Source organism: Pseudorasbora parva, chromosome 18, assembly GCF_024679245.1.
Source record: "Pseudorasbora parva isolate DD20220531a chromosome 18, ASM2467924v1, whole genome shotgun sequence".
Lineage (NCBI taxonomy): Eukaryota > Metazoa > Chordata > Actinopteri > Cypriniformes > Gobionidae > Pseudorasbora > Pseudorasbora parva.
The window spans coordinates 10,997,603-11,012,004 of NC_090189.1; the positions used below are offsets into that span (position 1 = coordinate 10,997,603).

At 38.2% G+C, this 14,402-nt stretch overlaps 1 protein-coding gene across 7 annotated transcripts in view; it reads right to left on the reverse strand.

Annotated features, from left to right (window-relative positions):
• ptpn13 (protein tyrosine phosphatase non-receptor type 13) overlaps positions 1-14,402 on the reverse strand; it is a 117,533-nt gene that overhangs the window by 56,297 nt on the left and 46,834 nt on the right. For all 7 annotated transcript variants that reach the window (XM_067424273.1, XM_067424270.1, XM_067424275.1 and 4 more), the window contains exon 7: positions 10,260-10,820. In XM_067424273.1, the coding sequence (XP_067280374.1) occupies positions 10,260-10,820 (561 nt within the window). The remainder of the gene's footprint in view (positions 1-10,259; positions 10,821-14,402) is intronic.

A 14,402-nucleotide genomic window follows, 5' to 3' on the forward strand; every position in this document is an offset into this window, starting at 1 on the left:
AAGTTCAGAGCTGTCACAAACTCCCTCGAGTGTGCGCTTTCTCTCAACTCATAATTTATTGTACAACTCCTTTTGTAGAGTAAAAAACGGAAGGAGGAAAGAACGAGTGCATTAAGAAGCAGGACAGCGCATTTTGCTACAGGCTGCATGTATCACCTGATGTCATACGAATCACTTTTCTGCCTCGTTTCATGCCACTTTGCAGATGTGAGATAATTCAAGAGAAAATGCCTCTGGATCAATGTCAACCACAAGCTGAACATGACATCTGCCAAACAAATGTGTGATCATTTCATTGATGCCTCAATAGAGATCTCTGTGTATTTCAAGTGTTCCTCTGTCCTTAATGGACACAAATGATCTTAAATGCCTTGTTTATGAAAAAAAAAGTGTGTAAATTGTTTGTGATTCCATTCATTCAAATATGACAACATATGCAAGAATGGTGTTAAAAAATGGTTTACATGGTAATTTGTTCTGCTCATGTTTCAGGAATGGCCTTCTATTGTGCAATTTGGTATTGACTGATCAGCCAATATATATATTATATATATAAAAAAAAAAAAAAAAAAAAAAAAAAAAAAAAATTATATATATATATATATATATATATATATATATATATATATATATATATATATATATATATATATATATATATATAATATTGAAAATGCATTGTGAAAATATTCAGTGGGCAAAAAAAAAAAAAAAAAAAAAAAATCACTGAATAAATATTACCACAGACTTTAAAGGTGTCATGACATTTATTTTATTTTATTTTATTTTAATGTTCCTCTAGGTTTACTTATAATGTTAATACAAAATAAAAAAAACCCATGGTAAATACATTCGAAAAATAAATTTAAAAAAATTGCCAATAGGGGAACAATATATTGTGTATTCCTATTGTCAGCCCCTACTAAGGTCTAAGGTTCTTGAAAGTGGACAAAAGAAACAACTGCAATTGCAGGCCAGAACAGATGGTATCCCAAATGGATGTTGGATCCAAATGTTCTGGTTCCGCCCAGCAGACGGCCTGTCATGACCTCAGATCTTATAAGTCAGCCATCAGTAGCTCAGAGGACAGGTCATCTCCAAGCCACCTCAGTATCTTCTTCTAAATCTCTTTCCTGGCAGGAAAACAGTTCAAAACACCCACATTTAGGCTTATTCTGTTGATTTCTTATTTCTCTACTCTCCCTTTTCCATAATCCAGCATGCTCTTCATCACTTCCTCATGTTCCTTGCCTCTTTCCAGTAATTCTTTTCTCAACAGTCTCCTCTGATCTTGATGTTTTAGAGGCCCGGGGCAGTTTTGACTCGTATACTAGTGATTTATTGCCACCGAAAGTCTTACATGCAAATGGATTTCAACTATAAAAAAATTTAATAAAATAAAAACAAAGGAAAAGAAAAAGAACAAGGGATTAATGGGGTAATTAGAGCCTGATGAGGACAGAAAACACAAAAGAGTTTGTGGAGAGAGGCTGTTTTCATTAAAGCGCTGAACACTGAAGAGATTTGCTCATTAGAGCTGCTTTGTTTCTGTCCTGTAAAGCGCTGATTTAAAGAGAAACGTCAGGGTTTTTCTAGCAAGGCAGAAAAAGCTTTAATTCTGTCGAGTCAAAGTTCTGACTTGCAGATCCTCTTGAGATTTTATGGTATATTTATTTTGATAAATGAAGATCAAACCTAAAAGATATGCACACAGCTTAAGGGCACATGGTTTTGTAGGAATAACGTATTTGGAGTTGCCCTTTAAATCTCTGACAAATCGTGTTGTCCCCTGCAGGCTACCTTTAGTTTCATTATAGCACACACCAAAAAAAATCCTAAAAACACAGTATAGAGTGTGCCATGCTCAGAATGATATAAAAAAATGTAATGCAAAAAGTGAACTAAACAAATGCGTAAATAAATAAACAAACATGCAAGTTAATAAATATGTAAATAAATAAATAATATTTAAATTTAAATATAAAAAATCTGGCGTGTGATTAAAATAAATAAACAAATGTGTAAACAATCAAATCAATGTAAATAAAGACATTTTAAAAAGTGTTAAAAAAAACTAATTAATAAATATTCACATTTAAATAGAAAACACAGACTTGTTAAAATAAAAATGTAATCAATCAAATAATTAAATAAATAATAAAATATGTAAATAAATAAATAAAAAATAAGTGTAAATAAATAAATAAAACAAATGTGTAGATAGATACGTTTGGAGGTCCTGAAAACTACGACTTTATTCAGCATTGTCTTATCTTCTGCATTTGTTTTCAAACCTCAAATAAAGATTCAAACGGTCATGAATCAGCGGATTGATTCATGATTTGGATCGCGTGTCAAACTGCTGAAATCACGTGACATTTGCGATTGAATCTTTATTTGAGGTTTGAAAACAAACACGGAAGATAAGACAATGCTGAATAAAGTCGTAGTTAGGGGCCAAGCACCGAAGGCACCTATTGAAACCGTTGTCGCACTTTCTTCTTCCGCCATGGAGGTCTATGGCAGCCCATAGTTTTTGTTATTTTTGGACCAAAATGTATTTTCGATGCTTCAAGAGATTCTAATGAACTAACTGATGTCACATATGGCATACACTTAGATACACTGTCGGACTAAATATAAAATCTCTTAAACTGTGTTCTGAAGATGAACGGAGGTCTTACGGGTGTGGAACGACATTAGGGTGAGTCATTAATGACATCAATTTCATTTTTGGGTGAACTAACCCTTTAAACTGCAATTTAAACAGGCTCCAGAATGGAGCAGAATCTCATTGAGCCTCATGTAAAAATTCTCAACTTTGGGAATTTTTTTTATAACTCACTCGTTTACATTATATAAAGCCTTAAAGCTCTGTATAATTAAGGGCGTGGCCACTTTGAGTGACAGATGGATAGCCATTTATCCACTGTCTGTTTTCATCACCTCACTTCAGCTCCACCCACGTCCCGCCTTCTTTTTCTTTTGGCTGTTCCCTTCAGGGGTCGCCACAGCGAATCATCTGCCTCCATCTAGTCCTATCCTCTGTATCCTCTTCTCTCAGACCGACTACCTTCATGTCCTCCTTCACTACATCCATAAACCTCCTCTTTGGTCTTCCTCTTGACCTCCTGCCTGGCAGCTCAACCCTCAGCATCCTTTTACCGATATATCCTCTGAAAATGTCCAAACCATCTCAACCTGGCCTCTCTAACTTTATCTCCAAAACATCTCACATGTGCTGTCCCTCTGATGTACTCATTCCTGATCCTAACCATCCTCGTCACTCCCAAAGGGGACCTCAACATCTTCAGCTCTGCTACCTCTAGCTCTTCCTCCTGTCTTTTCCTCAGTGCAATCATCATCCGCCTCTTTGCCCATTTTCTGTTATCCGGGCGTGACGAGCGATGACGAAGTGAGAAGGTGGCAAATTGGATGGTGTTGCTCCCCTCACTTTAAGTTCGCGGGTGCTCACCAGAGCTCGGAAGGCGCCGTTCACATCATCCAAACGAACCGAACTCTGACCAATCGAACCCAGGTGCGCACCAAAAGTACTAGTGTAAAAGCACCCTAAAAGTAAGTAAGTAAGTAAGTAAGTAAGCTTTATTTCTATAGCACTTTTCACAGACAAAAGGTCACAAAGTGCTTTACAAAATTAAAATATACACATAAAAGATATACACATACACATAACATACAAATATGATACATAAATACACACAAACATACAAAACCATAATTGCTAATTAAATGCTTGTCTAAAAAGATGCGTCTTAAGGTGTTTTTTAAAAGCTTCCACAGAGTCCAAAGCTCTCAAGGCTAATGGAAGAGAGTTCCAGAGCCTTGGAGCCACTACACAGAAGGCTCGGTCACCTCTCGTTTTAAAACGTGTTCTAGGAACAGTTAAAAGTTCTTGGCCTGAAGACCTCAAAGAGCGACCAGAATTGTATACATGCAGTATATCCTGGATATAAGAGGGAGCTTGATCATGCAAGGCTCTGTAAGTAATGGTTAAAATTTTAAACTGTACTCTAAAACTAATTGGAAGCCAATGTAGAGCCTTAAGTAAAGGTGTAATATGTGTTCGCCTGTTGGTCTTATTCAAAAGTCTTGCAGCTGCATTCTGTGCCACTTACAATTTGTCCATAGAGGATTTGTTATAGAGAAAAGAAATTTGTTATGGACTTTTCCATAGAGAAAAGTCTCTCAATCTGATCTGATCAATCTGAAAGTTCAACTCCTCAGACCTGTAGATACGCAGAGTGTGAGAGAGATAAGATCTGATTTGATCCTCTGTGCGAAACTGCAAGTAGATAAGATCATGCCAGATCGCAAAGCAGATGTAATGCAGATGTAACACAGAAAATATGCTTCATACCAGGAAGACCTGTGGAATGAAGAAGTGGAGTTAATAAAGCGTGCTATCTGGGAAGTGTCTCCACAGCTCTAGTTGAGTGTGGGAGAAGTCTTTGAAAAGCTTTTAGATCCAAACGACCTTCAACCCACGGGTGAGAGATCTTCCATAAAATGTAATCCACACACAGATGGACTGAGCTTTACCATGAAATAATCTCTTTCCATTCTCATCCCTCCCTCTTATTATCAGGATATGTAGTGACAATCTGACCCTCCTTGTCTGCTCCTGATCAATTCTAAACACAACAGACAAATGTCTCCTATAAAACACAACAAAACAGCACACACGACCTGATGACAAGTAAAGGACGATTCCTTGTGCCAAAAACACATGACTCAAATTACTCTCACCAAGGTCAGCACACTCCAAAATGACTGATGTACCTTGACTTGAAAGTGGATGAGTTTAGCGGTTTCCATAATGAGGGATCGCAAACACCAAGAAGGTCGAGATGAAAGGGCAAAGCAGGTTTAATTTAGTCGAAATACATGTAAATTAATCATGAATCAAAGTTAGCATCTCTTTTGTTATTCTAGTAGATGAGTAAATCTCATGAAAACATGTCATAAACCCTATTCGGATGGTGATTGTTTCTCATGGGGTTGTAAGATATTTTCATCATTTAAAGGGTGGTTGATTTATGGTTGATTTATGGCCAACCAAATCCAGAACGTCAGTGTTTTTCTCCCATTCAAACACAATCTCACGGCAATTTGTATAATTCGTACGAATTTGAACAACCTTACTTGTACGAATTATGATTTTTTTTTTTTTTGTAAATCACACGCATTTGACGAGTTGGTCAATGTACAATGCGATTTTTTTTATGATACAATATGATTCTTGATTTTTTACAAATGACCTAACCTCAGACCTACCCATCACTGCAGTATAGATAAACTGTTCAAATTTATACAAGTGAGGTCATACGAATTCGTACAAATACATACGAATTGGTCGTGAGATGGCGCCAAGTCACGTAAAAATCACCAGCTAAATTACCTTGTGTGGTGATTTCTGACATCACTTAAAAATGCACTGTTCATATTTTTTTTGACCACTGCGGAGCACCTTTGCGGTAATTAAGCTTTGTGGTAATTAGAATGCATTTTAAAGATGTAGCCTACACTTTTATTATTGACATGCTGGAAAGTATTTACAAGAACAATATTTCTCGAAAATGTATTAACTTCTTTCCATGATGAAAAAATCATTTTGAGATAAAACAAGACAAAAAAATTATGATTTTGCCATTCAAAAATCCTGACAAAAATAAAAAGACATGAATTTTAAAACCATAAAATTATGGAAAATGATGATAAGATGGTAATGTCAAATAATCTGTTCAGATTCATAACTAAAAGAAACAGAGTGAGTGAGTGAGTGAGTGAGTGAGTGAGTGAGTGAGTGAGTGAGTGAGTGAGTGAGTGAGTGAGTGAGTGAGTGAGTGAGTGAGTGAGTGAGTGAAGGAAGGAAGGAAGGGAGGAGTGAGTGAGTGAAGGAAGGAGTGAGTGAAGGAAGGAGTGAGTGAAGGAAGGAGTGAGTGAAGGAAGGAGTGAGTGAAGGAAGGAGTGAGTGAAGGAAGGAGTGAGTGAAGGAAGGAGTGAGTGAGTGAGTGAGTGAGTGAGTGAGTGAGTGAGTGAGTGAGTGAGTGAGTGAGTGAAGGAGTGAGTGAAGGAGTGAGTGAAGGAGTGAGTGAAGGAGTGAGTGAGTGAGTGAGTGAGTGAGTGAGTGAGTGAGTGAAGGAGTGAGTGAAGGAAGGAAGGAAGGAGTGAGTGAAGGAAGGAAGGAAGGAGTGAGTGAGTGAGTGAGTGAGTGAGTGAGTGAGTGAGTGAGTGAGTGAGTGAGTGAGTGAGTGAGTGAGTGAGTGAGTGAGTGAGTGAGTGAAGGAAGGAGTGAGTGAGTGAGTGAAGGAGTGAAGGAGTGAGTGAAGTAGTGAGTGAGTGAGTGAGTGAGTGAGTGAGTGAGTGAGTGAGTGAGTGAGTGAGTGAGTGAGTGAGTGAGTGAAGGAGTGAGTGAGGAAGGAAGGAGTGAGTGAAGGAAGGAAGGAATGAGTGAAGGAAGGAAGGAGTGAGTGAAGGAAGGAGTGAGTGAGTGAGTGAAGGAAGGAGTGAGTGAGTGAGTGAGTGAGTGAGTGAGTGAGTGAGTGAGTGAGTGAGTGAGTGAAGGAGTGAGTGAGTGAGTGAGTGAGTGAGTGAAGGAGTGAGTGAGTGAGTGAGTGAAGGAAGGAGTGAGTGAGTGAGTGAGTGAGTGAGTGAGTGAGTGAGTGAGTGAGTGAGTGAGTGAGTGAGTGAGTGAGTGAGTGAGTGAGTGAGTGAGTGAGTGAGTGAGTGAGTGAGTGAGTGAGGGAGGGAGGGAGGGAGGGAGGGAGGAAGGAAGGAAGGAAGGAAGGAAGGAAGGAAGGAAGGAAGGAAGGAAGGAAGGAGGGAAGAAAGAAAGAAAGAAAGAAAGAAAGAAAGAAAGAAAGAAAGAAAGAAAGAAAGAAAGAAAGAAAGAAAGAAAGAAAGAAAGGATCTGTGCACCATTACATTTATTACATTCATTCACAGCAAACACGGGCACCAAAAAAACCTAAATATGTGCTCTCTGCCATCACGCTCTAATGGGGCTGGACATTCCTTCTCTTCAGGATCGTGGGTAATGCGGCCCATTATTGTCAGGAAAATAGCCCGGCTCATGTTTATACAAGCAAAGGGACAGACGGCAGCTCGATACACAGAATCTTATTTTCCCTCACAAAAGCAATGTGATGGCAAAGATTCCTCTTACACCACACTTTAGAGAACCTATAATTGAAAACAGTATTTCTGCCTGCTCTTTTGAAGTAAGAGTATAATAGTTCATTGAAACTAAGCTGTAAGAACAGATTTATTCAGAAAATGTCACTGTTATTACATCACAACCATGAGTACACACGAGCGGTAGCTTGATGAGCGAGACCATGAGAACCAACGCCGGGTCATTTACACAAGTCTTAAAGGTACAGCACTAAAAAGGCCCTTTAATTCTGAGAGTCTAAAAGAGGACGGAAAGAGCTCATGAAACATTCAGTTGTTTTTGGTGATAAAAGAAAAACTCTGACTAACATAAGTGGAAAAAATGCACGAAAAAAAGTGCAGAACATTGTTCCTTTAAAAAGACGACAGCCTCAGACAGAGCAGCTTCATGGATCCACGAGCCAGAGTAAAACCGCACGGACCTGGAAGAGAATGTCTTCGGTTCTGAGCTCAACCGTGGTAAAAATAGCAGCCAAACAGCTTCTGGGCTCAGTTCAGCGCCAGGTCGGATAGAAAAGCCTGAGGATTATTATGATGGAGCAAAGCTTCACTCCATCGAGAAACCGTCCAGATGGAGGCCAGGCGAAGGATGTGTACATGAATGCGCCACATATGAAGAATCCATCTCTTATGGAGACTGCAAGGTGGCAATAAGACAAGAATGAAGGAGAACAATACATGCGAGAACCAATTATATTCCTTTGTGTCACAGATTTACAGCCAAGGAACATGAGATCATTCATATTCTTGTTAAAATGTCCTCCTTTACATAAGCACTGGGAAGTTTGATTCATTTCGATGAATAGGTTCGTTCAGACAGATCAGAAAGAAATCCACTCTCTCTGAGCCAAGACATGTTTTTTGTGCAAATATACAACTATAATATTGGGATTAATCTGTATTAAAATAATTTTACTAAATTAGCAATTTTACTAAATTACATTAATACAATATTTAAATATAATTATTTTATTTAAATAAAATTGTTTTATTCAAAAACTATTATTTATCTAAAAGAAAAAAAACATATTTAGATGACCATTTTAAATCAATAATATTAATATAATATATATAAATATGCAAAATAAATAAAATAAAAAATAAAATAAATTTAAGCTCTTCACAAAGCTGCTGAGTTAGCTATTCTTTATTAGTAGCTTGCAGTGAACATTTTTAAAAGGGTACTTAAATACTTTAGATTAGTTTTCCCAACACTGTGGAAAGTTTTGAATGAAACACAAGTGGAAAATGGCGAGAGTGATCTAGAGAGAGTGAACGACTGAAAGAGAGAGAGAGAGTAAAAAGCTTGCATTAGTATGAGAGCTTTGAAGGCCTAGAATTATCCATCTCTCTAATTAGTTCCAGGAATCTTGAGCCCTCAGCCAGACTGAGTCATAAAGAACCTGGCAACATGCCGCACGCGCAAAAGCCACGCAAAACCCATTCATAACCCTGCATTCACTCCCACCACACACACACACACACACACACACACACTCAGAGAGACACCTCAGCTCTGTGTGCTGTGACGTGCAAGTTTTTACTGCACAGGAAGAGCCAACAGTTCCTCTGTAACATACGGTTCATGGTTGCTGTTGTATCTTCTGATGTAGTTATGAGTCAAAATCAGTAGCACAGTGGGTTTTAACCAGCTTGGTTAAAGCTGTCACATCAACTTTCAGCATTTGGCATGAAGCCTGTAGAATAAAACACTTGCCACATGAGCATTTTGTGATGTCACCATTATGCCATTATAAGTTACAGGCACAATTTGTCATTGAGCAACACGGGGTTCAGTGTTTTACTGCAAACTTTGGATTACAATCCCAGATCTTAGGATACATCACACCCACAGTCAGCCATTTTTGTGTGCAGTTTCAATCAGATGGTCAGTTTCACTCTACTAGTTGTCTACCAGACAACTAGCTTTGCACAACTCACTGCAAACAAAGTCTTTTTGATACAATGAGTTTGAGGAAAAACTAATCCTGGATTTGGATTTTCTGACAAAATCTTAAAGAACCAGAAATTATTTGAAATTTCCACATTGGGGTCAATCTCACAAAGCCTGGCAAGAAATGACTGGGTCATTTTATTTCAAGATCATAAGAAAAACATACCTGCATAGATTTTTCACCAAAAAATTTGCCTATAAGTACAGGTCTGTAAGAATTTAAGTCTGCAAAAGTTCACAAAGCCCCCAAAAAATACAACAAAAAAAAAGTAATGTTTTATTATGTATTATTCCAATTCAAATAACCGTTTTCTATTTTAATATATTTTAAATTATCAGTTATTTATTGGATGGAAAAGCTGAAATGTCTTCAGTCACATGATCCCTCAAAAATCATTCTTTAATATGCTGTTTTGAAAGAAACATGTCTTATGTTGAAAACACTTGTGCTGCTTAATATTTTGGGTTGAAACCATATTTTATTTTTCATTTTATATTTTTATCAGAATTTTGGATAAATAGAAAGTTCAAAAGAGCAGCATTTATTTGAAATATAAATATTTTGTAGCATTATACAGTATATTTACTGCAACTTCAATTTAATTAATCCTTGCAGAATAAAAGTATTAATATTTTTCACCACAAAAAAAAATTTCTTACTGACTCTGACCTTTTGAAATTTAAAAATCTAAATATTTTTGTATTGTAATAATATGTTCAGACATAATTTACAGATGTGATAATCTTTATTATGTTGTGTCCAGGAATATTTCTTTTACTCTCTATTTTTATTTTTAGAACTAAGCATAAAAGTAGTACAAAATATATTACCATTCTGTATGAATAAAATACAATACAATATTTTTATGCAAAATGTGTGGTTTTTTGAAACATGCCTAGAAATTTTTTTGACAGGTTTTGTGAGATTTACAAAACGTTCATTTTTATTGTATAACCAATAAAGCCACCTCAAACTGGATGGTAGTTTAACATGTCTGCCAATGTTTTTGGGCATAATAATTTACAATACAATGACTTGAGCGTTAGCAATAAAATCTTGCTATATAAGACCTCGCCTCACTAAGAGAACAACTTTAGAATCAGTACTCACCATCTATGGCCTGTTTGAGCGCTTGCAGTTTCTTATGCTTCTCTCTGATCCGGTCATAAGCACTGTTGAATGCCGAGCCGACGGACTGGCTCGAATGGTGATGGGTCTTCCTGACATCCAAGCTCCCAAAGTCTGAGTAACGGGAGTCTCTGGGCTTGGTAGATGACTTGTGTCTACCGGCGGAGCGGATGCTTAGAGCGCTGCTACCCCTTCGAGCGTCCTCAAGGGCCCCAAAGCGGAGCATATCCGGATCGAGGCAGGCCAGGTCTGCTGAGGAGGCCCAGCTTTTGTTTCTCTGATGGGGGTGTGAGCGCTGGTTCACCTCCATGGGTCGGCCTCGCTGTTGTTGTTGTTGTTGTTGGCGCTGGTGGTAGAGTTCGGCAGAGGACTCTGACCCAGCGTGGTACTCTGAAGGGGCATACTGAACAAGACCCTCGTCTGCTCTGACAAGGTCCTGGATGGGAAGAGAGCCCATAGAGCGACTGAGTCCACGATTCAGGTTGGCTTGCTCCTGGGTTCGGGCTCTATAACGCTCCAGCACACGATGGGCGGCACTACGGCCTAATGGGGCAAAAAAAAAAAAAAAAGGTTAAACATACAAGACCTTGTAAAAGTATAAAGACAAAAAAGAATCAATTGAAGGACATAAACTAAATGTAAATGGACCCTTGCTGTCTTCGGGGAGCATTTTTATTGGATCACGTTTGTCAAGGCGAGATTAGAATGGGTCATAATTGGCTAAAAGAACAGAAGGAACAATAGTGGCCTTCTAGTGGTTACGAGCCCCACTAAAGCCTCTCTGATTTCACCCTGAGCTTCCAGCGACACGCTCGTTAGCCACGCCAATTCCAGCACTGTCAATCAGGAAGACATGGATGTTCCAGATGGTTCTCTCTTAGGGAACTGCTTGAGCATTGAATGGCTCAACAAGAGGCCTTTTCACTCATGTTTCATAAAAAGCTTAGTATATCATATGGGCAAAGACAGATCTGGGCTGATTTCAAGCGGTTAACAAAAAGAGGCATGCTAAAGTCATTATACACACACTGACCCAGACACTTCACAAACCATAATGCTGGAAGGATACCAGTGTCACAAAATAGAATATAAAAGAGTCTGAAAAATAGATACAAGAGTCTTGCCATATCGTAGACCAACAAGATCTAAATGTCTTAAAGTCACAATGAATTTGAAATAGCAAAAGTGGAATTGGTTATATGCATTGGTCATTGATTAATTTTTGAGATGTGGGCGTTGCACTCAAAAGTAGAGGAAAATTAATGTGAGCTAAATGATTAGATGAGAAGTCCTGCATTCATCACCAGAGAGAAGTCTGTCGTTTTCACTGGAAGATCTAGTTAAGGCATATTGGGGGCGGCAGTGGCTCAGTGGTTCATGTAGATTGCCGGTTCCACCAGACCAAGTGTCAAGGTGTCCATGAGCAAGACACCTAACCCCAACTGCTCCCGATGAGCTGGATGGCGCCTTACATGGCAGACATCGCCGTCAGTGTATGAATGGGTGAATGTGAGGCAAGATGTAAAGCGCTTTGGATGGCCATAGGGTCTGTTAAAAGCGCTATATAAATGCAGTCCATTTACCATATTGCTTAAACATTATGAGGTCCCAAAAAAAAACTTGGCACAAATTAATTCTTCATAATAAGATCTATAGCATGCATTTAGAAAATAGATTAATATTATAACTAATTATGATTAATAATATAAATAACAAAAACACACAAACTATGTCAAATGTAGATAGATAGATAAAGACAGACAGACAGACAAAAATATTTATTTATACTGAAGCAGTTTTTATTTTAGTATTGCCCTTTTGCCAATTTTTTTAAACAAGTGCTAACTGTTAAGCTAACTGACAATGATAATAGTTGTTTTTTTGCAAAGACTATCTGATTTATTGAAATTATGCTTCAGATAAAGGCACAAACATGATCAACATCACCTAAAAATGTGCCCAAACACTAGTTTACACACTACAAAATGTATACAAATGTATCCTAAAAATGTTCACTTAATGTGGACCTCTATAGTGCAGTGTTAAGTGCAAAAGACCAGTAGCATTTTTACTTGCATAAAAAAGGAGATGCTAATGCAAATAAAACACACCCATATATGACCTGAGAAACCCTGAAGTCACATAAGGACAACCACAGTGAAATTTAAACATTTCTACTATTGTTCTGACCACCCTGAAAGATGCAATGCTGCTGTGCATTTTCTTAAGTCTAGCTAAGCAGTATTAGCATTGCCTCTGGTACTTTTCTCCTGAGGCTAATGCTAGTGTGCAGAGCACAAAAACTCCGAAAACTTCAACAAACATTCAATCTTCAAAATGAGAACATTGACACAGTCTGAGACCACAGCTATTACTTTGCTGCTGAGGTTTCATGACATCTGTTAAGCCAAAAATAAACTAGCATGAAGTGAGTCACCATTTAGGCAGGCTTATTTTCTCACATCATGACCCGATGCGTGGCCAAATGCAACAGCATGAAAACAAAGCTTCCTACAGAACACGCAGTTATAAAAAAACTGGGAAATATCTATTAGCGATCGATGCCATGCCTCAGTTACATAACCGGCCGGTCGTGTTTGTGCTAAAGCACCACTGAAACCACTGGGAAAATCTGGTCATATTTTCCAAAAAGAATCGCTCTGGTTTTGGTTTGTGGTGATGTGCTTGTCTAGTTTCGGTTCAAACTCTTGTCTATGCTCAAAGTGAGAGGACAAGAGGGAGAGAGAGAGAGAGAGACTGACAGATGATAGATGGAGAGCGAATGAAATGAGGGAGTTGGAAAGTTGGGAGAGGAACAGAGAAGAAGGAAAGAGAAAGGTTCTTTGTTTGGCACATCATTAAACTATAAAGCATAAGTAGTCAGACAGAGAGACGAGGAAAACAGATTGAGAATGAAAGAGAAGGCCAAGGGATGTTAGTGGAGTCTTAAAACACAACTAGAACAAAAATTGTATGTTCAGAATGATAACATACTGTCTACAGCTGTTACACAGAATATACATGGCATTCTGAAATACCATTTTCCACATACTTTAAAATAATTTTATTATTCAAGGCAAGTCAACTTTATTTATATAGAGCTTTTACAATGACGAATGTTTCAAAGCAGCTTCACAGTGTTAAACAGGACAATATTGCAACCAATTTTGAATCGGCTGTACAGTTGTTCTGGAGAAATCGGTGATGTTATCAGCTCATTTCAATTTATAACATGGCGACAATGTGGGCAGATCAGTAATATAGTTGCTCCAGTTCATTTAGAAATTATTTTTATTTGGATATTTAGTTGAAAATTTAGATCGAAATTTTAGTGTCCCCAACTGAGTAAGCCAAGCCAAAGGCGACAGTCAGGGCACCAGGGCATGATGGAGAAAAATAACCCCTTGGGAGAAACCTGGCTCAGTCGGGGTGCCAGTTCTCCTCTGGCCTATTAACAACAAACAGTATATAATTATTCTGGTAACCTTATAGGTCGAAAATCATATTATATTGGAATATTTGAAAGTTCGAGGTATCACAAAGAGATGGATTTATTTAGGATGATGCGTAGCCTGGATGCCAGCCGAACTTAGCCCTGCCCAGAATTTTTTTAGGTCTGGCATTGCTCCATAGAGGAGTAATTATCCCTGAACAGAAACTGTTCGGACCAATGAAATCATCAGGGTGGGCTTTAGACGATGATGGACTGATGATAAACAGTAACGTAATCATGCACGTCATCAAAGGGGCTTGTATTATATTTTTTCAAATCCTAAACGGAGAGCTTGTTTCTATATGCATTCGCCATCACAATTTCTCTCAGAAATGATGATCATGTTGGGTAAGTACTCTGTGTATCATTAAACTAACACCGGCAAAGATTGTGTATTCCAGCCTGATACCAGAGCGCGTGCAGACAGGGTTGCCAAGTTTTTACAACAAAACCCCCCAACTACTAGCCCTAAACAATAGCTTCACGGGGGGTTCTCCGGAAAAAAAATGGTGTTTGGGGGTTAAAATGTGTGTTATTTTGGCATGGTTGCCTGCTAAAATTCGCACTCATGGGTCTATATATCACATAATAGTCGCTTCAACCCACGGACATAGAAAACAACCCGCAGACTT